This window comes from Chionomys nivalis, chromosome 25 (genome assembly GCF_950005125.1).
Source record: "Chionomys nivalis chromosome 25, mChiNiv1.1, whole genome shotgun sequence".
Lineage (NCBI taxonomy): Eukaryota > Metazoa > Chordata > Mammalia > Rodentia > Cricetidae > Chionomys > Chionomys nivalis.
The window spans coordinates 18,954,255-18,981,602 of record NC_080110.1 but is presented as its reverse complement, the minus strand read 5'-3'; the positions used below and the strand labels follow the sequence as shown (position 1 = coordinate 18,981,602).

At 36.3% G+C, this 27,348-nt stretch overlaps 1 protein-coding gene across 2 annotated transcripts in view; it reads left to right on the top strand.

Moving 5' to 3' along the window:
- Ptprq (protein tyrosine phosphatase receptor type Q) overlaps positions 1-27,348 on the top strand; it is a 169,657-nt gene that overhangs the window by 99,185 nt on the left and 43,124 nt on the right. For both annotated transcript variants that reach the window (XM_057757836.1, XM_057757837.1), the window contains exons 27-33: positions 4,451-4,572; positions 8,539-8,725; positions 13,022-13,266; positions 15,285-15,351; positions 19,331-19,489; positions 20,875-21,097; positions 24,419-24,492. In XM_057757836.1, the coding sequence (XP_057613819.1) occupies positions 4,451-4,572; positions 8,539-8,725; positions 13,022-13,266; positions 15,285-15,351; positions 19,331-19,489; positions 20,875-21,097; positions 24,419-24,492 (1,077 nt within the window). The remainder of the gene's footprint in view (positions 1-4,450; positions 4,573-8,538; positions 8,726-13,021; positions 13,267-15,284; positions 15,352-19,330; positions 19,490-20,874; positions 21,098-24,418; positions 24,493-27,348) is intronic.

The window sequence follows — 27,348 nt, the reverse complement described above, 5'->3', positions numbered from 1 at the left end:
AACATGTATTCATTTAGGAAATTCACGCACAGAATGATACTCTTAAAAAATTATTGAGTATTTAGTATAAAGGTTTCAACATTAATTTACAGGGATGGGTAAACGGTAACACTCCAAACACTACTGATAGTGTAATATCAGACACACCAAAGCATATTGGTTCATAAAGTGGTTCAGACTTGAGGGCAGTCAAACTTTTATATGGACCAGGCAAAATGATGGCGTATCCAGACTCACCTTTCAGCTAACACACTTGGCATGGAGACACAGATGGATGGGAAAGATGACCCTGACCCGCATGAGACCCGCATTCCTGTGCAAGGATAGAAGCATGAAAATCAGGAAATGATGGTTATTAGCTGCAGAAAATGCATTATTGTGAAAGCCGGGGGGGAGAGTGCTCATGAGAGGAAGTGATTGGATTATGGGGAATGAGAGAATAAGGATAGATCATGCCTACTGAGTAAATTGCTGTGATTTATAAGAAAAGGGTATAGCGGTATCTTGGCCCATTAGTGAATAGATTCATTTCACAAACAATCCTAAATCAGAATGTGACAGTTGACAGGGAGACAAACAATGTCTCCCAAAGATGCTTAAAAGCTTATTGAGCTTTGAAACTGTTAAAGTTTGAGTGCCTCGTAGCTTTGCTTCCCTTAGCTTCCTTTATTTTAGAATTTAGCTAAATATTTTTGTATTTTCTATTTATGTGTTTGTAGTAATAGATTATCACTCACTGTAGCCAAATAAGAAGATAATGCTGGCAGACTTTATTAGGCATTCTTGGAATTTTGATGATTTCCACACAAAAGTTACCTAGAAGCCTCTGAAATGTTTGAGTACTTGTATAATTTTAAAGGTGGTAAAATAATTGAGTGCTTAATTATAAAGGATGATCTCTTGATATTTCAAACATTTCTTTTAAATTTACTGTGATTTAAATTATTATTTTTTATTTCTTCAGATAGAATGCATATTCTTATGTACAAATGCTGTACACATTTTTGCTAGTATATTTATCTGCATTTCATAGCTTCAATTTAGGAGGTCTAATCTTTTATAGCTCTAGTTGATAAAATATGAAATTTTTCACAGAAGCAGTTGACACAGGCTACTTATTTGTAAAGCGGGCAATTTGATCATTAAATTTACTGAAAATGAAAATGTAGTTTATAGTGATTATGTCTTAAAAGAAATAAACTATATGAAAGAAGAACAACCGCAGAGAGCTCAGAAATGACATTTTGCACAAACCAGCAAGGGGCTGGATAGCTTGCTTTAAAGAAAAAAATGTTTGATCAGTGTATGGAACATAAAATATTTAGTTGCCTGGGAGGGTGGATGTATCACGAGTGATTTCTGAATGTCATGTTTCTCTCTGCTCTGCTTGGGGTAGCTGGCACTCCCTGATGGGTGCTTTGATTGCTTGCATTGAAGGAATGTTTGCAGGGTTGGCATTTTACAGTAAGAGATAAAAAAAGTTAAGCAAGGCATTTTACTTCTTCTGAGCTGGTATATAGATGTACTGGCAAATCCAGGTCTTCCTGGGAGAAAGATTGGCATCTGTCCTCAGCTAAAATTTAAAGATGCATACTCAAGACCAAGAAGGTGTAGATGTAGTCTCTAGAAAAGATTTCCCAAACCAAATTACCCTCAATAAAGACACAAAACTCAATTCGCCACTCTTGAGTCAGAACAATTCTCAATAATTGTTCATGATGTCAGGACAATAGCAGGAAGAAGAATTTTCCTGGTGGAGCACTTGTCTTTAACTGCAATCCCAGCAGCTCTGAGCTTGATCGTTTCATGGAGGAGAATCAGCTATGTTCGAGAGATTTTCTCCTTCCATCTAGTTGATTCATGGGGTAAGAGGGACATGAAGGCTTCTCCCTTCCTAAGTGAGATTAAGTTTCCCATAAAAGAGACCTCATAGAGCATCCGGCTAGCTTGCCCTTCTGCTTCCTAGCATGTAATGATAGAACACTTCAAGTATAAAGTAGGCATCAGGAGTTTTAATCTACAGTAGCCCTTTCCCCTTCATGATAATAATCTATTATTATTATTTTTGCCCAGGATTTTTTTTTGCCAGGAGACTCTAGCATTAGCCTTGATGACAATGAATTTTCACATCCTCACTTCCTTTCATTTTTTACTCAGTGTATTAACAGAAATCATTTCGTATTTAAATGGTATTATTAAATCATATCAATCTATTTATGATATAAACATGGACTAACTTTGCCATTCACATCCACACTATGACCTATGCTGCTGTCTCTGAGACTAGATAACTAATAAAGAATATGTATTTGTTTACTTATAGTAATCTAGATGATAGGAAGTGAAAGACAAAAGCACCAGGATATTTGGTCATCAGGTGAGGATTGCAGTACCTGAGGAGGTGACATGCTATATCCTCACAAGATGGAAGGCTGAAGGCCAAATTAATTGAATACCCTATTAAACTTGTATATGGTCCTTAAACCTACTCACTGTATGAAGAGTTCTCATGACCTCATCATCTCTTAAGAGCATGTTCCTTAATATCATCATTTTGACTATAATATTTCAATACCTAAATTCAAGGGGGACACATACAAAATATAGCAATGTTATAAATAATACTTATCTAGTGAAATAAATGTGGGTTTCTTCAGGGCATGCATATATATATATATATATATATATATATATATATATATATATGACATGCCCCAGCTTTATTGATGGCATCTCAATATATAATTAATTTCCCAAATTTTAAGTCATTTTTGCAGAGGCTGTGAAATCCAGCATCATGACAATAACCAGGGTATTTTGGCTGTTAATAGTGGCTTGATTTAATTCATATCAAAATATCTACTTGTTCCTAAGCTACGTGAGTCTTCTTCCTAAATGCTGAGCAAATGCTCCTTTTCTCGGTTGTGCCATCCTGATATTTAAGGAATGGGCTCCACATTCTTTAGCATAGAGATCACAACTAGATAACTAGATTCCAAAGCTACTGTTTTGGCATTATTCCTGCTATTTAATTCCATGAGCATTGCTCTTGCTATGATATCTATACTTACTGAATTTAGAGGTTCTGGATTGTTTTTGTACTGTGTGACCCTCCGGCAGCCTGGTAGCCTTTAAGAGCTCATTTCCAGAGTTATAGCTCTGTAGTCTTTAGAGCAAGCTCCTGAGCAACAACATGATGTGGGATTCCTTCTCTGTGCTGTGAATATCATTGGTTAATAAAGAAACTGGTTTGGCCTGAAAGGATAGGTGAGCAGGGAAAATTAAACTGAATGCTAAGAGAAAGGAGGTGGAGTCAAGGGGAAGCCATGAAGCTGCTGCCAGAGACAGATGTGCTGAAACTTTGCTGGTAGGCCACAACCTCATGGTGATACACAGATTAATGGAAATGGGTTAAATTAAGATATAAGAGTAAGCCAATAAGAAGCTAGAGCTAATGGGCCAAACAGTGATTTAAATAATATAGTTTCTGTGTGATTATTTCAGGGCTGAGCAGCCAGGAACCAACAAGCCGTCTTCTCACAAAAACAACATTTTGCTGTTTTACTGTACAGGAATGGAGAAGAATATTAAATCACATTTAATATGTTGGCTAGTTTCATGTCAGCTTGGCATAGGTTGACATCATCTGCAAGGAGGGAACATCAGTTAAGAAAAGGCTTCTATAAGTTCCAGCTGTAGAACATGTTCTTAATTAGTGATTGATGGGAGGGAAGCCCGTTTTGGGTAGTGTCATCCCTTGACTGGTGGTCTTGGGTACTATAAGAAAGAAGACTGAGAAGCCACAAGGAACCAGACAATAAATGACACCCCTCCATGGCATCTACATCAACACCCTTCTAATTCTAGTTTTTCACAAACTGAAAACCCACATGACTTTCAATAAATTTCCTAAATCATGGTTGATCATGAATATAACTGATATTTACATGTCTAAGAAAGACCAGAACGACTGCATAACTATATCTTACTTTACCTTTCAGTGAAAACATAAACCTGACCCAGTTTGCAATCACATGATGACATTTTAAACAATGCCAGCATTTTATACTAGTTCCCATCTTCAACTATAATTTTTGCCTCTTTCATTAATCAAATATTTCTGAGTTATCTTAAGACTATTGTGCCAAGTTATTTACTTTTAAATAAAATATTTATTTACACAAATGACATAATTATGCTTTCTTTTAAACATATTATGCCAAATTTAAATATCATGTATTATGACCTTAATTATTTTATGTAGAAGTAATTTATGTATGGTAACTAGTTTTTACAAATCTGGTCTTGTGGTTAGCCTTTGGCATGCTTGTGATCTGTAAATGAATGTAAAATTAATTAATTGTGACTATCCATTTTCCATGGTCTTTCCTTTTATACTGTAGCAAGTACTAACTAATGTGGCAGAGTAATTGATTTCCTATTGTTGCAGCTCCCGATGGTCCTCCTGAAAATGTGCATGTGGTTGCAACATCCCCCTTTGGTATCAGTATCAGCTGGAGTGAACCTGCTGTCATAACTGGACCAACACTCTACTTGATTGATGTCAAATCGGTAAGGCATGTCTTACTCTGGAAGACAATGTAAAACACAGTTTGTGATGCAGATTATTTATTCAAAGGTTTTGATTTTGTACCATGGTTGTTAGACCTTCATAGATTTATTAGTGTAGGCATTGACTCTATAGTTACCAACTGCTCAAAAAACATTTGCTTTAGTTCAATGTTTGTTGCATATTTTCTCAGGGTAAAGACTGTACATGTATTGAAAAGTGGTGAAATTGGACTTAAAATACAGTAAAAGGGGTCTTTTAGGATAGAATGAGAAGGAAGAGGCATTCAAGAAACAATCTCCCGATTAAGGTATGAAGAGGTGTATCCTGGAAGACTTTTGGAGAGCATGAAAGGATGCCAAAGAAACAGAATCGCTTTTTTTTTTCAAAAACAAATAATACAATTATTCCATGCCCTGGCAATCAAATCTTGGTGTACTGAGACATGAAACTAGACCCAATTTGTGGATACTGACTTTCATGTTCTTGGTGCCGCTTGCAGAACTAAAACAGTGATGTGATAAGATATTTTTTATCACACTGGCAGGCTGGTTGCTTGTTTAGAGATTCTGTATTCTGTATTTGGGATGCAGTATAGGTTAGGGTGAGGAAACTGTAAGAATAAATAGGAAAAAAAATAAAGATAAATGATAAAAACAGAGGAGGAAGTACTGCTAAGGAGCCAGATGAGAAATAATTGTAAGTATATGTGCTATTGTTGAAAACTCAACTAAACTCATGGTGGTGAGTGAGAATAAGATTCAAGGAAGATGGGGGGAGTAATTACTTGGAAATGAGAGGAACAAATCTAAAAAGGGAAGCAATGAGTACAGCACAGGCATGAGTTTGAGAAGCCTGGGAGCGAATCTTCTGCCTGCAACTGCATTGGCTGCATGCATGTGTGGAGCTCATGGGGGAGAAATGGTTGTTACTGATTATAAGTATTATAAGAATAGCTTATACTCTAGGGGCAGAAAAGCTTCGCTGAGGAACAGGTAAATATATTAATTCTTTAAAGGAGATACTTCTGTCTCAAAAGCCCTGCTATAGTCAAAATCAAATGAGATCTTAATGTCTTCTCCCACGCATTCTTCTGTTTTTTCTTTTTTTTTTAAAGAGTATATTCATAAAGACCTTGGGACATTAATAGATAAAAACAAATGATAAAACATTAGTAGATAAAAACAAATAAATACCCTGCGAATATTTGTTTAATGCAAATTATAAAAAGATAATTATGAAAGACTCCTCATTAAAGAGGGAAATTATCCTTTAGAATTTGGTTGTGCTTAAAGAAAAGAAAGAAGTTTGAGGAAGATTTTATGATCTCATTGCTACAGCCTTCTTCTTGACTTTAAAAGCGAGCAAGTGGGATAAGGGAAAGAAGGGTAGGAAGATAGAGAGGCACAGAGAGTAGCTCAGTGAATTCCACTAGAAGTTAATGTATTTTGTGATTTCTTATTACCTTTATTCTCTGAGTTCTATACATTATGAGAAAAACAGGAAATGAAAGTTTAGCTTCATACAGCTCCCATTCTAGCAGTCCACATGGCTAAACAATAAACAATAATAGGAAAAGGCATGAAGCTGTGGGGGAGAGAATGAAGTAATTATAATTTCGGTGGTGAGGACAGAATATAGAGGAGGTTCCACAGAGCAAATCAAACCCATGGAGAAACTGGGGGATTGGACAGCATTACAGCAAACTGGGAAGGCAGCAGTGGGTCCAGAAGTGGAACAAATATAGGCAGTAGAGCACATGTGCCATGATATAATCCTACTAGCTGATATTGTCATCTACTGAACAAGTGGAAACATTGCATAGTTTATGATATAAAGAGACTATTTTATATGATCAGAGCTCACTCATCATACTCCATGATAGCTAGTTTTGAACTCATAAGAGACCTAAACTGAAATTCTATCTCTTTGGCCCTGTAGCTAGAAAACTTGAGGGAGTCACCAGAACTCGGTAAATTTACCTCCTGCTGGAAAATTCACTCTGTAGTAAGCAGGAGTATGGGAGCCTCATACTCCCTCACAGTGATTGACTGTTATCTCTAGATAGTTATTATCTAACACAGTGATTGACTGATATCTCTAGATAGTTATTATTTAACACAGTGATCGACTGATATCTCTAGATAATTATTATTTGACATGAATAAGCCTAATCATAAGGAAAAAATAAAATTCCATATTTTATGAGAATTCAAGTGTTGATGACTAATGAACTACTCAAATATTTTTGTGCCATGGTTATTGTGCTTTATGAATAGAATTTGTAAGTTAAAAGGTTTTTCTATCATTTAAGAGAAGTGGGCTATCTCCCTCCACTTCTTTGTGTAATAAATGAACTTTTTCTCTGTGATGCTGGTTATTTATTAGACTTTTAGTGTGTTTAGCATAGCAGCATCTTCTTTAAGTTAAAAGCTCTTACAAACCAAAATTTAAAGAAATGATTGAGTAATTCCAAAATCCATTTCTCAGTGTTTCAAAGGATGGGCAAGTTAAAAAGTATTTCTATATCCCTAACTATACATAAAGCCTGAAATACTCAGTGTGGCTACCTGTGAATAATATGCCTTAATGGGTTATGCATTTTCTCAAATTTGTGTCAGGAAAATCCCTTCTAATTTGTTTTATGTGTACATGGTGTGTGTGTTTATGTACGTATATACAATTTGTGGAGGTCATAGGTGAACATTAGTTAGTGTCTTCTTCAGCCGATTTCTGCCTTATCATTTAAGACATATTGCACTGAATTTGCATCTTGCAGTGTGGGTGGACTGGTTGGAAAATGGACTATAAGAGATTATCTACTTTTGTTCCTCTGCCCCAGTGGTGGGAGAACAGATGTGGCCTCCCCCATAAGCCTTTTATATAGATGCTATGGATCCACACTCAGGTTCCCATGATTGTATAACAAGCACTTACATACTAAACCATTTCCCCAAAATTCCTCTATTTAGTACTAAAAGCTTTAGCCATGTTTAATGTCTAGAGTGATGGGCAAAAACTTCCATCAACGACAAACTCTATTTGAACAAAGCATGTAGCCACATTTAATAATGCACATTTGTGCATGCTTCATTTATGGTATTTATAGTTAGCTGTGTCCATCACCACTGTTATGCCTAACAGTGGTAAGCTAGAAGCTTTTTGATCTGTAATTATGACCACAATTTTTAAATGAATATGCATGCAATTGCAATTACTGAAAAAAGAGAGCCTACAGGAGCATGAATCTGGAGCATGAGGAGGGGTATGTGGAAGGGAAGGCAAGGGAGAACTGCTGTAATTATATTATAATCTTATAACATTTAAATAAATATTTAAAAAGTAAAATAAGAAAAAGAAAAAGTTGAAAGGGCAGAAAATATCAATGAGTATTTCAGAAAGTTGGTCCTCTCACAATTATTATTCCGTTGGAAAGTATATGAATGGGATTTTACTATCTATACCTTCTTAATTTTGTTACAAAACATAATTTACAGAGTAATTAAACAAACATCAAAATCCCCATGCCAACCACTTTAGGTCTGATCTTTATAAATTCTCAAGAAGATACAATAATTTAGTCTTACCACCCCAGTAGAAAGTAAAAGTGCACGAGTAGCTTCCCAAATGGAGTTAATTGACCAATTTGGAATTTGAATGCTGGGTGATTGGGCACCAAAACCTACATGTTTTCTTCCATACACTATTGAAGTGGACAACAGTTTCAATGACTCTGAAAGTAAATTTTGCTTATTCAATTGATAGGTTTGTTGACTGTGCTGGGTTAATTACATTCTCTGACTTTCAACTATTAAAATAATTGCAAATGGATTAACTGTTGTCATAGTACTTCGGATTCCTGAGAGTGATCTGATTTCAAAGCAAATGAATAAATATTGGCCAGATTAATATATACCTGTAGCTTTGAACTGTTACCTATCTTAATCACTAACTACTTTTTCCTATAGGTAGATAATGATGACTTTAATATTTCCTTCGTGAAGTCAAATGACGAAAACAAAACAATAGAAATAAATGACTTACAAGTATTCACGAGGTATTCCGTGGTGATCATAGCATTTGTTGGAAATGTTCATGAGGCGTATGCAGAAGGGAAGCCAAGTGCGGAAGTGATTGTTACTACTCTGGAGTCAGGTAAGGAATATTTCTTACCTTTACTAACAGTTAACTTTGGATTAGCTGCTGGTCTTTTTTACAGTTCCTCTCACTCTTCTGGAGAAAAGATACGTGCTACGAGACACGGGAAGAGCCTAAGAAAATCAAAATCAATGATGCTGTAAAGGAGAAAAGTAAAGTTTGTTTATACTTTGGAGGCAAAACGGGATGTGTAGAAGATTCAGTCATTGTAAATATGGAACCAAATTAAATGCATCCCTCTGTAGTTTTTTACATTTGTCAAATCTGCTGTTTTAGAAATTGAATTACTATGCCTACCAGGTAATTCATCTAAATGTTTTCAGCTAGCAGTGTTCCATCTAAAAATTTCACTTTGATTATGTTGGTCCTGATTTTTTTTAATGAAAATTGACTGATACTATTAAATAATCTGATATTAGAATCAAGTCACATATAATCATTTTCTCAGTCGAGTGACGTACCCTATTATGTGACTCTTTCATAAATGTTAGAATCCATGAAGATTTCCTCTAGTTCTGTAAGCAGGGTGTGAATGAATAAAAAGACCATAAAAGTCAGTAGGAATTGAATGTGGAGAGTGAATCTCCCAGGGCCTGCTTGCCCACCTTCTCCAGACTCCCGAGGTTCTTTGCCACTTGATATATCATGGGAAATATCAGATGAAGGGTTGTGTTTCTATGGTCTATTAGTTACTGTCTCTAAGGTACACAGAAGAGGTAAAAATATTTTCCGCTTGTTTCTTTACTATGCTGTTTCCCATAGTTACTGCAAAGTGAGGACTCTAATTTGCGGTCCTTTCTCTTCTTTTGTTCTAAGATCCCATGTGTTTCTATTTTACTGCCAACTATCTATATTTGGATCTATATTTTGATTGTGCTTTTTCACATTTTTTTCCTCATGCTTCTTTGTGAGCAAAGTTGGTGAATACACTTGCTTGTGTATCACAAAATAGGGCTCATCAATCTTATCCTAACAGTGGTTCTCAACCTCTGGGTTGCGACCCCCACAGGTTGCATATCAGATATTTACATTATGATTCATAACAGTACCAAAACTGTCGCTATGAAATAGCAACAAAATGATGTTATCATTGGTGGTCACCACAACATGAGGAACCACATTAAAGAGTCAAAGCATTAGGAAGGTTGAGAGCCACTGCACCAGGAGATAGTTCATAATGCTACTACCAGAAGGGGGGAAAAAAAAAAGCAAGCTAAGCGTCTGAGAATAGAATTCATGATGTAAAGGCTTGAGTAATTTTGGGATAAGAAAGTGTTTCCAACATTGAGAGAATTCCATGCCTCATCCAGCCTGATTCTCGATTTGCAGAAACACTTTCTGTATAAAAAAGGATAAAATTCTTAAGTAATGTAAATATGTAGAAACAAGTACAAAAAATATCTGTTTAAACCAAACTAAGCTTTAGTTTGTCTGTAAAGCTTTCTACTTAACATGGGATATTTCACAAAGTGATGAATTTTCCTGCTTGTCTTTTTTACTCTCTTTTATTTGTCTGCATTTGAGGGGGTGCTGCAAGATTCTCTCTACAAAGTAGTGCCAAGTTAACCAAGTTTGAGTGTCTAAACTGTGAGGCCACATCTTACGTCTTCCTCACAGACAGTTTTGGCTGGAAAGAAACGTTTCCATCTCATTCAGATGACAGTAGATGTACAAATCCATCTTGATGATGTGATATAAAGAACAGTACTCTGTAATCCTAATGGTTTTTCATGTATCTCTTTATTTTATAATTTATTATGACTGGTGACATACTAAACTGTTTTTTGAGGGTGATTTGCTTTGTTTTAATAAGGGAGTGTTTTATTGGCATGGAGTATCAATTATACAGAGTAATGAATGTCATTGTGACAGTTACTTATACATTGGTCATCTGCAACTTCTTTGACCTCCTCTTCATGATGGTCCTCCTTTCTATAATAGTTTTCTAAAAGAAAAACATCTTTAAATTTTAATTATTTCTTTAAGGATTCCATGCAATGAGTTTTAATCATATTTGACTCCATACCTCAAATCTTCCTAGGCACACCTCTTTTTCTTTTATGGCATTTTTCTGCCCCCATCTTATCAAGGGCAATTTGTGTTGCACAAATATTCTTGGATTGTATGTCCTTCTACGGGAATGCATTCAACTTATCATGGCTCACAACTTTACAGAAAACTGATCCTTTCTTTCCCAGCAGCTAACTCTTGTCGCTAGTGCCTTGGCTAGGGAAGGGACATTGTGCCCAATCCCCTCTTCATGCTGAAATTTTGTCTGACTTGGGTTTTCACAAGCGTTGTGCACGCTATCGCAACTAGAACACATTTATATGTGCAACTGTCCTGCTGTGTTTTTATTTTAGTATAGTGAACTGGAATTTTATAAATTCCAGCAATTAAAAAATCCAATTAGAAAACTGTTAAAAGACATAAAAAGATATTTCATCCATCAGAAGGTATGGTTAGGAAATAAACACATAGTAAGATGAAATTTCCAGACCATTAGCCCTAGCATAAAGGCAAATTAAACCGACCTCATAAACTATGTATCTACTTAAACGGAATTACATAATACTTTTAAAAGTAGTGATAATATCAAATGACGGCAAATATATAAACTGAACTCTGACACTTGTCAGCGGGATTATAAAGTGTGATAGACACATGGAAAAATATTTGGCAGCCTCTTGTAAAACTAAACATGTACTTCCCATATGGTCAAGCAATTAATAGTCAACGATGATCAGAGAGAATCTAAAACTTCTGTTTATATATGCATAGGTAGTAATGTCAGCCTTAATAGGAATGACAAAAGCTACAAACAGCACAGATGTCTTTCCATGTTAAACAAATCAATTAAGCCACAAAATGGAACACTTCTTGATGACAATCAGGCCTACTGTCATCCCTTTCTCCTGTGGTTGGAGACTACATCTGGGAAGATGAATCAGGGGGTACAGATATTTGTCACCAAGACTAATAACCAGAACTCCATCCCAGAGATCCACGTGTTGGAAGGAGAGGACAAAATCCTGCAAGCTGCTTTCTGCCCTCCGCATGCTCAACATAACATCCACACGATTCCCTATCAGAAAAAAAAAATAGAGAAATAACTATAGGAGGAGACTATGCCTTTGTTTCCCAGCCACCCAGACCCGAATAATCACATGAAAGCTATATTAATTACAACACTATTTGGCCAATGGCTCAGGAGTATTTCCAGCGATCTCTTACATGTTAAATTACCCCATTCTTATTAGTCTGTGTATTGCTGCGTGACCGTGGTGTTACCTCATTTTCTACGTCCACTTTCCTTGGTAGTTGGCCATGTCTTTCCACTTCAGCAGATAAATGGCATCTGCAGGACTCTGCCTTCTTTCTTCCTCCATCTCTGCTTGGATTTCCCACCTTGCTATATTCTGCCCTGCCATAGGCCAAAGCAGCTTCCTTGTTAACCATTGGTAATAAAACATATTTACAGCATATAGAGGGAAATCCCACATCAAGTAGCTTTTTGAAAAAGGCTGAAATATATATCTATGTATATATATATATATATATATTATATACATACACACACACACATCCCAGTGAACCTCAAAACCATCACACTATTGATATGCTGGAAATGACAGGAAAACAGAGATGAAAACTTTGTATTATAGGGAGGCATGTAATAAAACACAAAGGCATGGAAGGTAAGAGTTCTTAAGTGATGGGCTAGTTCTATCTTTTCCATGTTAGTAATTGCAGGAATCTATATATGGCTTACAATTCCGTAAAAGTGAATCACACACAAAACCATGAAAACGTTGATGATAATAGAAGAAGGCCTGCCGTCTAGTTAATAGTATTACATATATGCCTGTTCTCTGGCATATATAAATAAAGCTGAATAAAGCCATATGCAGTGTCACCACGGGGAACTGCAGGAAGGTTACACGGGGCTCTGATCCTGTTAGTGACAACTTCCTATGAATCTGTTTTATTTTTTAATAAAGTGGTTGAAGAGTTGAGGAGGCATGTCCTATGGAAGTTGGCCTGCTGATGAAATAGGAGGTGCTGGCTTTAATCTCCAGCAGTAAACACAGAGCGCCTGCATAAGGCAAATAAACAAACTGAAGTACCAATGGAATTTCTAGGAAACAAAGTCAGTGTGCTTGGTCATTTTTCTAGTTTCCAGAATACATGATTTTGGTAGTATGTCTAATTAGTCTTTCAAAACAGAACTGTGAAGGAAATACATTTTATATTGAGATTTAAAAATTAGAATTGTCAACTTCTCATTTCTAGTGCCCAAGGACCCACCTAACAATATGACATTTCAGAAGATACCAGATGAAGTAACAAAGTTTCAGTTAACGTTCCTTCCACCTTCTCAACCCAACGGAAATATCCAAGTATACCAAGCATTGGTTTACAGAGAAGATGACCCGACTGCTGTCCAGATTCATAACCTCAGCATTATCGAGAAGACGGACACGTCTGTCATCGCAGTGTTAGAAGGATTGAAAGGTGGACATACGTACAACATCAGCGTAAGCAGCCGCAGCTTTGTAAAGTCAGCGCTGCAAAATATGTCTGCACACCACATTTAAGCCTATTTCCTTATAAAAAAATTATTAGCTAAAATCCTTTTCTAGGAATAGCGAGGATGCAGTAATAAAGAAAGGAAATGAACATTAAACATAAAGGAATAGTGACATGCAGAATGACAGCCGCCCTAAAGAAAACTACAAATTGACCACACAAAAGCGAATTTTGAAGAAAATGGCAGGAACAGGCCATTTTGTCATTTCCTTTTTCTAAAGCCTTTGATTCTGCCGTATGTTAATAGTAATTTTACAAAGGATGTGAGACATGCACAAACATGTGTGCAAGTTCACATGTATGAGCATATACCCAAATTACTTCTGCCTATACTTATTTTGTGTCACCCCTTAGGGATTATCAGCAAATTGTTTTTTGGTTCAAACACATCACATTTCAGTAACCTATCATCCATTATAACAATCCCCAGGATAGTTTCCCTCCCTCAAAGCAATTCTTAGTAATTATCAATTTAGTTATATAAGAATATTGTTCATAATAGGTAAATTTGTTCCTTGCTTCAATTTTCTATTTTCCTGAGGTTCTTCTTGCAATTCCAGTTAAGTTTGATGAAATATCTATTAGAAAAATGAGTGGTCATTTGAACCCCAGTTCAAATCCTGGTGTCTATATCCATATGGGAAACTTCTTCAAAAGTTGATTGACAGTCCACTTTTACAAGTTAAAACTTGGGCATAGGAAAGGAAACTTTTGCAGAACGTATTGGGAGGAACCGATATTTACAGTGATCGTATAGAAAGAAATGCTATATCAATGTGGCTGCTGAAAGTAAGAGAAAAGAAGAAATAAAACAAAACGCAGCTGGTCTCTAAAGGATAATGTAACTACTTGCAAATTTCAATGTCAACGTCTTAGGATATTGAAGTTTATCATGAATATTTGTATTTATAAAGATGTCTAAGTAACTTCTATGCATCCTATTATTTAAGAAGTACTTTCTCTTTTCTCACTGTTCTTTTCACTCATCACCACAGTTTAAGTCATATACTAAAGAAATAAATCATTTATTTTGAATAGTTCCTTACTGAAAGTTACAAATGACCCTGAATTTTTTTCAGTTATTGTATCCGAAGTTTACAGGATTGATCTATTAATATAGTTATCATATACCATGTATTACTATAAATTCATTTTAACAAAAATGTTTCCAAAATATTGACATAAGGAAAGGATGGACCATTAATATATAAAATGAGTTAATTCCAGAGAATATATTACATATGCCAAGTCGTATTTACTAACTACCAGGAAGTTGGACTACTCTTGTGGTCTTTGTTTTCTTCAGCTAGATGAGGTGAAAGCAGGGACTCTGGGTCTTCAGCTTCCGGAGCACAAAGCTAATTGAAAGGACTCCCATTTGTGTAAATCACCCTCTGTGTACACAAACAGAAATGTTTTATGAGTATATGCCGCATTATGTAGGCTATGCATCGGATACTTTGGGGCAGGGGTGAAGAAGGGCATAAAGGCCAACTTTCAGGAGGATGATTTAATACAGGAAAATGGGGAGGCGGGAGGAGTTGGGTTTCATCTCCGACACAAGAAGAAGATCTTGAATATGGATTTAAAGGAGGGAAAAATGTGCTAGCTACAGAGAGAAGTAACAGATGTTAGAGTCGAGGGCGAGGTAGGATAAGCACAGTGGTTGTCTACTCTTTTCCTCCCATGGGTTCAAATGGCAGCCAGCCATCCTGGTCTTGGTGCTGGGACCTTTGTGTCAGCATTTAGTCTCACGGTTTAGTTCCAGAATATTAATTGTAAGAAACTCTTGATCGCTCATGTTCTTCTGATCTTTGTGGTAGTAAGTAGGTTTGAGAAAATATAATTCATAGGCAGAAACAATTGTTTTTTAAAGGGGATCATTTTTTAATTGTTTTTAACCATGCTCACTTGCACATGCATAGACAGAAGGCTTGGAATCGTGACAAAGCCTTTTTTGTTTCAGGTTTACGCTATCAACAGTGCTGGCGCTGGGCCAAAAGTGCAGATGCGAATAACCATGGATATTAAAGGTACAAATGAACTGCCTTCCATTAAACTGTTGTTTTCTTTTAACCAGATGGTGATTGTAATCTGAATCATGTGCAGGTGGCCAACCTTTACTTGATGCCTATGCATGTGATGTGCATGTATATTAAGCAATAGTGAGTGCATATTAAAAGTATGGTTTAAACATCAAAATGAAGTCGTAAATTATTGTTGAAGAGGATGTCTGTCCTAAAGGTTGTCACCTAAACTTTATTTTAATTAGAAGGAGAATTCTTAAAATCTCTGTTTGTGTTAGGAGTTGGATTCTGCTCAGGTGACTACTGACTACCCAATCTTGTAATTTTAATTTTAACCTAGATCTACTGCTTCATTATTTTGGTGGGTATTTTAGTAAAGTTTCCTCTAGCAAATAACCATAAGATCCCAAAGAGGAAATTGAGTCCATTTCACCAGAACATGCCTGCCTAGATACTGAAATCAAGCATTTTTTTTTGCTACCTCTATCACATAAGGGAATACTAAAAATGAAAGAAAACAAAAGGTCCCAAGATGTTTAAAAAAGCCCTTGTCCAGCCCTAATAAGAGGGTCTGCGCCTAGTCTTATTGTGACTTATTATGCTGTGTTCAGTTGGTATCCCTGGGAGGCCTGCTTTTACTGAAGGGAATGGATGTAGGGAAGAGGGGAATGGGGTGGGGGTTGGGAGGAGTGGTCAGAGGAAAGAAAATGAAAGCAAAAATAAAAATCCTGTAAGGATTTGTTCCAGGGTACCTGTAGTGGAATCCCACCAAGCATGTCTTTCTAAAGGGATGTATAATGTCCTTTCTTTGGAAGGGACAGTGGAGTACAGTGGCTGCTGTGCAAGCCTTTCAGGCTATTTAAGTAACTCTTGGTTATTTGATAGCCATTTGACTTTGGAAGATCTTCTCAACATAGTCTAGAAACATAGTCTAGACATAGTCTCAACGTAGTCTAGAAAGTGCACATGTCATTAGTTTCTACCTTGTAGATTGCTAATTATAAGGATTAAGAGTGGGCATATTTGAAACAACCTGTAAACAGTACCTGAAAATTGTTATTATCAAGAGTATGAGATAATTATTGTCAGATGCAATTTTACATTTAATCTTTTAATAATGACTAATAAGTATAGGTGTGTTCTTATTTATAAGCCTTATTTATTTTATTTGATAAATTCTGGAGGAGTGTTTCAGTAGTTAAAAGCACTTGATGCTTCTTCAAAGCCCCTAGATTCAGGTCGCAGCACCTGCTTTGGGTGGCAATGGCCTATTCACTTCAGTTCTGGGTTCCAAAGCCCTTGCTCTCTTCATTCTGGGCAGGTCCCTTCATGCACACTGTGCATATACAGACAGGCAGGCACATATACACATACACATTAAGTTTTTTGACCAGTAACTCTCTTTTTTTTTTTTTTTTTTTTTTTTTGATTTTCGAGACAGGGTTTCTCCGTAGCTTTTGGTTCCTGTCCTGGAACTAGCTCTTGTAGACCAGGCTGGACTCGAACTCCCAGAGATCCGCCTGCCTCTGCCTCCCGAGTGCTGGGATTAAAGGCGTGCGCCACCACCGCCCGGCTGACCAGTAACTCTCTATCTTGGAATATACAAACACATAAGTTGTTTCAGCTGTAATGTTTTTCATAAAATGACTTTAGAAAGCACAAAGGAAGCCCGTGGGCGCAAGCACACGTACTGGCTTTGTGGGAGCCTAGGCTGTTTGGATGCTCACCTTACTAGACCTGGAAGGAGGTGGGACATCCTTGGACTTCCCACAAGGCAGGGAATCCTGACTGCTCTTCGGGCTGCTGAGGGAGGGGGAGTTGATTAGGGGAGGGGAATGAAAATGGGAGGCGGTGGCGGGGAGGAGGCAGAAATTTTTAATAAATAAATAAAAGAAAGAAAGAACAAAGGAGAGGTGGAGCCTTACCACCAAAAATTTTTGCATCACTTTGTATAGACACACATATATACAAACACAGTGTATACAATTATTTTTGCTTTACCCAAATTTCCTATTTTACATGTCACCCATCTCCATGCCAAAATGCTTTTGGCCTCCACTCTTCATCCAAAGCCCACAGAGAGATGCAAGAGCATGGGGTTGTGGTGGAGTCCCCTAGAGAAAATTTGTCTTTAGTGCTACCTGTGATTTTCTTAGCTACATAGTGTATTGAATTAGAAGCAATCCCGCTAAATTTTTATCTGACAGATAATACACAGTTGGATTGTGGCACCCCGATAATGGGTTTCTGTTACTGAAATTTGTCCTTGAGGACTGCTGGTGACCTCACTGAGGGTTCAGAAAAGAAAAAAGCCCCAGGTCTCTTCCTACTAAACCCCTCTCTCTATTCTGTCACTGCTACATCAGGCATTTGTAGCTGAAGGCTCTTGCAACCTTCTCCTGTGCTTTGCCTCTTCCTTTGTCACAGATTTTATTCTCAATGAACCGCATGCATACCCAGTCTCATTCCAACCTTGACTTGTCAGAATAACAAAGTGGTGTATCAACGACCAGATTTGCTTTTGAATCCAGTGCACAAGAGAGAGCGAGTCAAATACTCAACTCTAAAGATTTTATTCAAACCCTGATATTCAGAGTTTACATCTGTTGACTCATTTCTCACCCATTAAAAGGAAACAATATTGCAAATTTTGTGAAAATGTTCAGAGATCCTTTCCTTCATTTTCTTTTAAATATTGAAGTTTGGGTATGTAACTTTCATACAATCAATATGCATATGTATACACACATGTAAGTACATATACAGCTATTAGAAGAACTGAAAGCAGCAGAAATCCAAAAAAATTATTGGTTTGGGAATTTTTGTGTTTTTTGATGGCAAATTATTAAATATTGTGATATCTTGGAAACTATCTTAAAGTATCTAATAATTTTAAAGATAAAATATTTTATCACACAAACATCATGACCAAGGTTCAAACTCCCAGATCTCATGTAAAACTCAAGCAGGCATAGTGATTGTTTGTAACCCAGCAGAGGCTCAGGATCTCTGAGATAAGTTGGCTACCTAGACTCACTGGATTCTTTATGGTTCTAGTGAAATAAAGTCAAGAGTGATCAAAGCAGACATAAAATATCAAATTCAGTCTGGCTCAAGAGTGTACATACTTATGTGTACACATCTGTACATTTGTACACCTATGCGCATGCATTACATACATACCACATCAATACACACATAAAATGCACATTTATTTAACTCTACGATTTGGAATATTTTCTATAAAAATAACAGGGCAACTGAAGTCAACTGTTTGAGGTTAATTACTATAGAAAATGCTGAAAACTATTTTTAAAATAAATTTTTTGTTCTTGGATAAAGAAATCTTATTGAAGAAATAATATTGAAGAAATATTATGCAGCTGTACCACATAATGTAGCCATTAAGAAGCAAGAGTTAGCATTGTATCTCTGTCTGGGTAAGACTCACACAAGAAACCAATTTGCAGGGTAATTCTAATGTCTGGTGTATCTGTAATTTTAAACAGTCTGTTACATATCAATCTGAAATTGTACCAGATAATATGGACACTACCAAAAAGAAGGGAGCCTGTTATCCAGGTTTTGACATGGATTACCAGTAAAAAAAAAAAAACAAGTTACTATGAAGAGGGTAGAGACTAATCAACCAAATAACAAAAGTGAAGGAGAAAAAAACAAAAATGTTATTGAGATATAAATAATTTTTGAAAATTATTTGTGACAGCATTTATGGATTGTTTTTATCGCTTGAAGAAGAGTTGCATGTCTGGAAAATTGCACCTGGGCTCCAGTTTCTCAGGAAAGTCTCAAATACATAATCATACCTTTATGAGATAATAATTATTGTTTATGTACTGTACCCAAAGACAACTTGTAGTTTGCAGATGCTGTCACTTTCTCTGTCAGTTACTTGCATGAAATGAGAATGTGAAGTTTATTCTTTTATGCTCAGAAAAAAATAGTCATATTTTACTGTTTTTAGCTCCAGCACGACCCAAGACCAAGCCGATCCCTATTCATGATGCCACAGGAAAACTGCTCGTGACGTCAACAACAATTACAATTAGAATGCCGATATGCTACTACAATGACGATCATGGGCCAATCAAAAATGTCCAAGTGCTGGTGGCAGAAACAGGAGGTAGCTCGGATTCAGTCTACCTTGGGAGACTGGGGAACGTGAATTACTAAATGCTAAGGAAGTTCGACTCAAAATTATCAAATAAAGTTGACTCGGGATTCTAATTTAAGGTTATCAATTATCTAACTAATTTAAGGTTATAAATAAACTATAAATATTATCAGTAATTAAATGAGAAAAGGCCTAATCATGATATGTGATCTATTTATTACAAACTGGTTGGAGTAATTTGATTTGGCCAAGATAGAACCTTTTTTTTTTTTTTTTTTGATTTTCGAGACAGGGTTTCTCCGTAGCTTTTGGTTCCTGTCCTGGAAATAGATCTTGTAGACCAGGCTGGCCTTGAACTCACAGAGACCCACTTGCCTCTGCCTCCCGAGTGCTGGGATTAAAGGCGTGCGCCACCACCACCACCGCCTGAAGATAGAACCTTTTATTTTTAGCTTTTGCCTATCATTTTTTTAAATGTAATTTTTATCGAGTTACATATTTTTCTCTGCTCCCCACTCTTCCTCAGCCCTCCCCTTTTCCCGTGTTCCCCATGCTTCCAATTTACTCAGGAGATCTGCTCTTTTCTACTTCCTATGTAGATTAGACCCATGTATGTCTCTCTTAGGGTTCTCTTTGCCATCTAGGTTCTCAGGGGTTGCAAATTGTAGGCTGGCTTTTCTTTGCTTTATGTCTAAAAGCCACTTATGAGTGAGTACATATTATATTTATCTTTCTGGATCTGGGTTACCTCACTCAACCCAAATGCCCCTCAACCAAAGAATGGGTAAAAAAAATGTGATGCATTTACACAATGAAGTACAAATGGCCAAAATATTAATAATAATGACATCTTGAATTTGTCATTCAAACAAATGGATGGAGCCAAGAGAGAATCTTGATAGTTTCTTTAGAAATATGAACATTAGTGACACATGACTGATGAACATTTTTTTGTACTTTAATGATTCTCAACCATCTTAATGCTGTGACCCTTTAATATCATTTTTCATGTGGCAGTGAACACCCCCCCATCATAAAATTACTTTTGCTGCTACATCATAATTGTAATTTTTCTACTGCTATGAATCACGATATTATCTGAGGTGCAGAATATCTGCTATGTGGCTCCTGTGAAAGGGACGATCAACCTCTATGGGTGTCTCAACCCATAGGTTAGGAACCACTATTCCATTTGCTACATCAGCACAACTATAGTACTTCAGATCCCTGTGTGAGGGAGGACTGTCCGAGTTCATAAACTGAATGATCTCGATGGTTCATGGCATGACTCTTGCTGCGTCTAGAATTCTCTAATGGAATCGTAAAATGCTGTGTTGATGTGAAGATACCTTCATTGTGATTTGTGGTGGGCATTCTTTTTTCCCTTCTACTAGCTCAGCAAGATGGAAATGTAACAAAATGGTATGATGCATACTTCAACAAAGCGAGGCCGTATTTTACAAATGAAGGATTCCCTAATCCCCCGTGTATAGAGGGAAAGACGAAGCTCAGTGGTACTGAAGACATCTATGTGATAGGCGCTGATAATGCCTGTATGATCCCTGGCAATGAAGAGAAGATTTGCAATGGCCCTCTGAAACCGAAAAAGCAATATTTGTAAGTATAGTTTATATCAACTGTGCACTGCAGTAAAAGTTCATTAACGTATGCCATCTATCTGCCAACCCATCCTTTCTTCTTCCTGATGAGTGATGGAATCATGGGCCTGATTGTATATGCACTGGAAACGAAGAGCTGGATGAGGCATTATCTATTCATTGCAAAGACATACAGATTTATGGGAAAGGTATACAATCCAGAAAGAAAGTATGATTTGATGTGATAAGTTGTTTAAAAGCAATTTGAAACATATGGCACTAGAGAACACATAATGTGGGAGAAGTGAGTTATTTCTGTAATTAATAGTGTGGTTGATGTGTTGGAACTCAGTGTTTTGCTTTTTTTTTTAACCATAGACAATGATGTATATAGGCTTTTGGAAACAGTCTTGTGGTCTTTCTATTAATTAAGGTTTCCTTTTATGATAGCAATACCAATCTCTCTCTCTCTTTTATCCCATCAGATATATGAATGATTGCTTTCTTAATTTTTGTTGAATTCATTGATATTATTTGCTATTTAATTGTAGATATTATTTTATAAAAGTAAGTTGCCAGTTTAGAAGATAATTATCTTAGCCTTGATTTTTCCAAATCTTATTGTTATTACTAATTTTTAAAAGTAGGTGCTCACACTTTAGCATGCTAGTTTAAATGATATTAAATTCCTTATGAATGTTTTTGAATGAATTAGAATTAGAAAATTTAGAATAATTTGGCAAGTGAAAATAATATTCTGCCCCCCCCCCCGTGCCACATTACTAAAGATATCTTGTCTACTTCCTCTTCCCGGGGGAGGGAGGCTCATATATCTCTCTTAGGATTCTTTTTGTTTCCTGTCTTCTCTGGGGTTGTGGACTGTAGGCTGGTTATCCTTTGCTTTATGTCTAATATCCACTTATGAGTAAGTACATACTGTGTTTATCTTTCTGTATCAGGAAAGGATGGTAGGGAAGTAGGGAGGGAAGAAGGGGAGTGGCGAGGGTAGAAGGGGAGTAGGTAGAAAACATGAGGGATTATGAAGATCCAGTTGGGTGAAGGACTGAAAGGGAGAACAAGGAAAGAGATAACCTTGAAAAAGGGAGCCATTATGGGGTTAGCCATTATGAGGTTCCCAGGTACTAGGGAAATTTCCAGAAACCCACAAGGATGACCCCAGCTAAGAATCTAAGCAATAGTAGAGAGGGTACCCCAAATGTCCTTCCTCTATAATAAGATTTATGACTACCTTAAATGTAATCATAGAACCTTCATCCAGTATCTGATGGGAGCAGATGCAGAGATCCACAGCTAAGCACTGGTCCAAACTCCTGGAGTCCAGCCATAGAAAGGAAGGAGCAATATTACAAGCAAAGGGGCCAACACCATGATGGGGAAACCCACAGAAACAGCTGACCCAAGCTGGTGGGACTGACAGCTGGGGAACTTGCATAAGACTGAACTAGGCTCTCTAAATGTGGGTGACAGTTTTGTGGCTTAAACAGTTTGTGGGGCGACTGTCAGTAGAACCAGTATTTATCCTTAGTGCATGAACTGGCTCTTTGGAACCCATTCCCTATAGAGGAATACTGTGCTCAGCCTAGATACAGAGGGGAGGACCTTGGTGCTGCCTCAAGTGATATAACAGACTTTGTTGAATCCCCATTGGAGGCCTCACCCTCTTAGAGTATGGGGTGGAGAGAAGGTGGGGAAGTGGGAGGATGGGAGAGAGAGGGGACTGGGATTTGCATGTAAAATAAGATTGTTTTAAAATTAAAATAAAAAAGAAATAATGATCCATCATTTATTATCAAAGGCAATTAGTTTAATTTTTGGTTTTTATTTGAACTAAACATTTTAAAAATGATAAAATTTCATATTTACTCTTATTCATTGTGTTTTCATATTGTTTTCTAAAATGATTCCTTTCATAACAGATGCTATCATAAGAGTTTGATAATGCTAGAGAAAAATCATGCACTGTAATTTGTTTTATAAATTTAAATGGTTTTTGTGTTTTAGTTTTCAAGTTAGGTAATTTCAGGTGTCTTCAAGGATGATCTTCTGCATTGTTTGTGTTTTATATTTGTAAAAATGGGTAAGCACAATTAGACACAATGAAAATAGCAATTATTGTTTTTAATTTGTGTACATGTGAACAAGACAATTCTTGTTAATCTTGTTCTTTGATTCTGCAATTTTTCCAAAAATAAGATACACTAGTTACTATGCTTCATATTTTAATTACAGTATCCACATTGTTACTCATATTAAATTGTTCCATTTAAGCATATCTGTGAGTGAGATTATCAGCTTAATGTTTTTTGACTACTGCTGCTTCATGAGTTTGGTCAAATCACAGCTCATTGTCCCATCAAATTTAATGAGCCTGAGAGCAAGATAATTATTTATTTGATTAGATTAAAGTATAGATTTTCCTTATTATAACTAAGTCTTAAGCTCATGTCTTGTAATTTATTTTTCTTGAATAAACTGTTAATTTTCAATAATTATTTGTCAAAATAATTTCTTGAAAAGATAATGGGATATGAAAATTGTTTTTCTTGTATAATTTTAGAACAATATCTTTGACGAACATAAACACAAAAGTAATCAATAGAATACTTTCAAAATGAGTTAAATAAAGCACCAAAAATGTCATCTCCCCTGATGAAATAGGATTCAACCCAGAGATGTAGGAATAGTTCAACACAGGTAAAGCAATAAACATAACTTAAAACAGATTCAAGAACAGAAACCATATTGTCATCTCATTAGTTATAGAAAAAGACCTTTGGCAAAATCAAGCATCCATTCATGACAAAGTTCTAGTGGAACTGGAGGTACAAGAGATGAACTTCATGATAATAAAAGTAATATACAGGAAACCTACAACCAATGTCATCCAAAACAAAACAAAACTCAAAGCATTTTCACCAAAATTAAGAATATGACAAGGTTTTCCACTTTCTCCATACCTATTCAACAAAGTACTTGATGTCTTAGCTCAAACAATAAGACAAATGAAGGGATTAAAAGGAATAAAAATTGGAAAAGAAGTCAAAGTATCATAATTTGCATATAATATGATAATATGTATGCATGTAGGTATGTATGTACATATGTATGTAACTTTTAATACTCCACTAGAAAACTCTTAAGTCTGGTAAACACTAGCAAAAACATCATCAAAGTACCAGAATATAAAATTAACACATGAAAATCAGTAGCTTTTCTAAACACAAATGAAAAATGTGTTCATAAAAAAAAAAATCAAAACCAATACCACTCACTATTGCCTAAAAGTTATCTTAGAATGAATCCTTTTTTTCTTTTATAGGTTCAAATTTAGAGCCACAAATGTCATGGGACAGTTTACTGACTCAGATTACTCTGATCCTATTAAAACTCTAGGTAAGATTTTGTAGTTTAACTTATCGCTAGTTTTTCTTTTTTATGGGTATACATGTGTAGCATCTGTGCATGCAGACACGCATGTTTGCTTGTGTGTGGGTGCAAATGTATATGCCAGTGAGCTTGCATTTGTGTTCCTATGCATGTGGAGGCTGGAAGTTGATGTCATGTCTCTTTCCATCATTGTCTGCTCTATTTATTGTGAAAGGGCCTCTTGATGAATTCAGAGCCTTTAGATTTTGCTGATAGTAGCTATCTTGTTAGTTCCAGGGGTCTTATGTTGGGATTACAGACCATCACCATGCCCACTAATCTTTTTTTTTTTAGCTTATAAAAACAATTCATGTTTTTATTTTATTTTATTTTTTATTTTTATTTTTATTTTTTTTTGGCGAGGAATGGTTTTATTGGGTTTACACTCCCACATCATAGTTCCCCATTGTGAAGGAAGTCAGGACAGGAACTCAAACAGGGCAGGATCCTGGAGACAGGAAGTGATGCAGAGACTACAGAGAGGTCCTGCTTCCTGGCTTGCATCCCCTGGCTTCCTCAATCTGCTTTCTTCTAGAACCCAGGACCACTAGCCCAGGGATATCCCCGCCTTCAATGGGCTGGGCCCTCTTCCATTGATTACTGAGAAAATGCCTTCCAGCTGGATCTCATGGAGACTTGAAATAATTTAAGAAGAACTAGTTTTAGCTTTTCTTCCGAAGCCTGGTAGAATTCTGCTGTGAATCCATTTGGGCCTGGACTTTTCTTTAAGCTAGAAAGTTTTTATTACCACTCCAATCCTTTCATTTATTATGGGTCTGTTTAGGTTGTTGCCCACTAATCTTTTACCATGAACTCTGGGCTCTGAAATCTGGTTCTCTTCCATGCAAGTCAGACACATTATCCACCAACCTATCCTTCGAGTCTCTACCTATGATATCAATGTATTTATATGATGATAGCAGTTATTAAATGTTTGGTAAATAACTTATCCATGGCTGCATAGTCTTTGGTTACAAATGTATCTTAAAGATAATTAACCTTTCTAAGGGAAACCGATATTTTCAACATCCTTTTAAATGATAGATGCTTCAACTATTCACATCTGGCTATAAATTTTGTTAAAGTTTTCATTTCTTGATGATATTCTAAATAATAAAGTATTTTGTTCTTTAAATATATTGCTTACACTATAAAGTTCTTCATAAGAGACAAATCAAATAATGTTTTACCTTGAAAAATTCTCAAAACTACAAGCTGCCCTACAAAGGGGGGGGGGCAGTAAAAAAAATCAGGAACCATGTAGTCTGAAGACATGGTTTCTTACATTTTTCCTAAAGGCATAATATAGAACACAGTTTCAAGATATTTGGCAGTGTTTTGATTTTCATTTCTCTGATGGCTATGGATGTTGAGCTTTTCCTTAAGTATCTTTTAGTCATTATGGATACTTCTGTTGAGAGTTCTCTGTTTAGGTCGGTACCCCATTTTTTTATTGGATTATTTGTTCTTTTGATGACCAATTTCTTGAGTCCTTTGTATATTTTGGAAAACAGCCCTCGGTCGGATGTGGGATTGGTGAAGATCTTTTCCCAGTTTTGTAGGCTGCCGTTTTGTCTTGTTGACCATGTCCTTTGCTTTATAGAAGCTTTTCTGTTTCAAGAGGTACCATTTATTAATTGTTTCTCTAAGTGTCTGTGCTACAGGGGTTATATTTAGGAAGTGGTCTCCTGTGCCAATGTGTTCAAGTGTACTTCCCACTTTCTCTTTTATGAGGTTCAGTGTGGTTGGCTTTTTGTTAAGGTCTTTGGTCCATTTGGACTTGAGTTTTGTGTATGGAGATAAATATGTATCTATTTTCATTCTTCTACATGTTGATATCTAGTTATGCCAGCACCATTTGTTAAATATGTTTTCTATTTTTCCATTTTTTATATTTTGCTTCTTTGTCAAAAGTCAGGTGTTCATAGGTGTGTGGATTAATATCTGGATCTTTGATTTGATTCCATTGGTCCTCCTGTCTGTTTTTATGCCAATAACAAGCAGTTTTCAGTACTGTATCTCTGTAGTAGAGTTTGAAGTCAGGGATTGTGATGTCTCCAGAAGTTCCTATATTGAATAGGATTTTTGGATATCCTGAGTTTTTTGCTTTTCCATGTAAAGTTGAGTATTGTTCTTTTGAGGTCTGTGAAGAATTTTTCTGGAAATTCCATCTTACACCTGTAAGAATGGCCAAGATCAAAAACATTGATGACAACTTATGCTGGTGAGGATGTGAGGTAAAGGGAACACTCCTGCATTGCTGGTGGACGTGCAAACTGGTTACAGCCCCTTTGGATGTCAGTATGACAATTTCTCTGAAAATTAGGAAACAACCTTCTTCAAGACCCAGCAATACCGTTTTTGGGTATATATCTAAAGGATGCTCAATCATACCACAAGGACATGTGCTCAACTATGTTCATAGCAGCATTATTTGTCATAGCCAAAACTTGGAAACAACCTAAATGCTCCTCAACCAAAGAATGGATAAGGAAAACATGTGTAAATGGAGTACTACACAGCAGAAAAAAATAATGACATCTTGTAATTTGTGAGCAAATGGATGGATCTAGAAAACATCATATTGAGTGAGGTAACCCAGACCTAGAAAGACAAATATCATACGTACTCACTCATAAGTGGTTTTTAGACATACAGCAAAGAAAACCAGCTTACAATTCACAATCCCAGGGAACCTAGACAACAATGAGGACCCTAAGAGAGACATACATGGATCTAATCTACATGGGAAGTAGGATAAAAAAGATTTCCTAAGTAAATTGGGATCATGAGAACCATGAGAGAGGGTAGAATAAGAGGGGG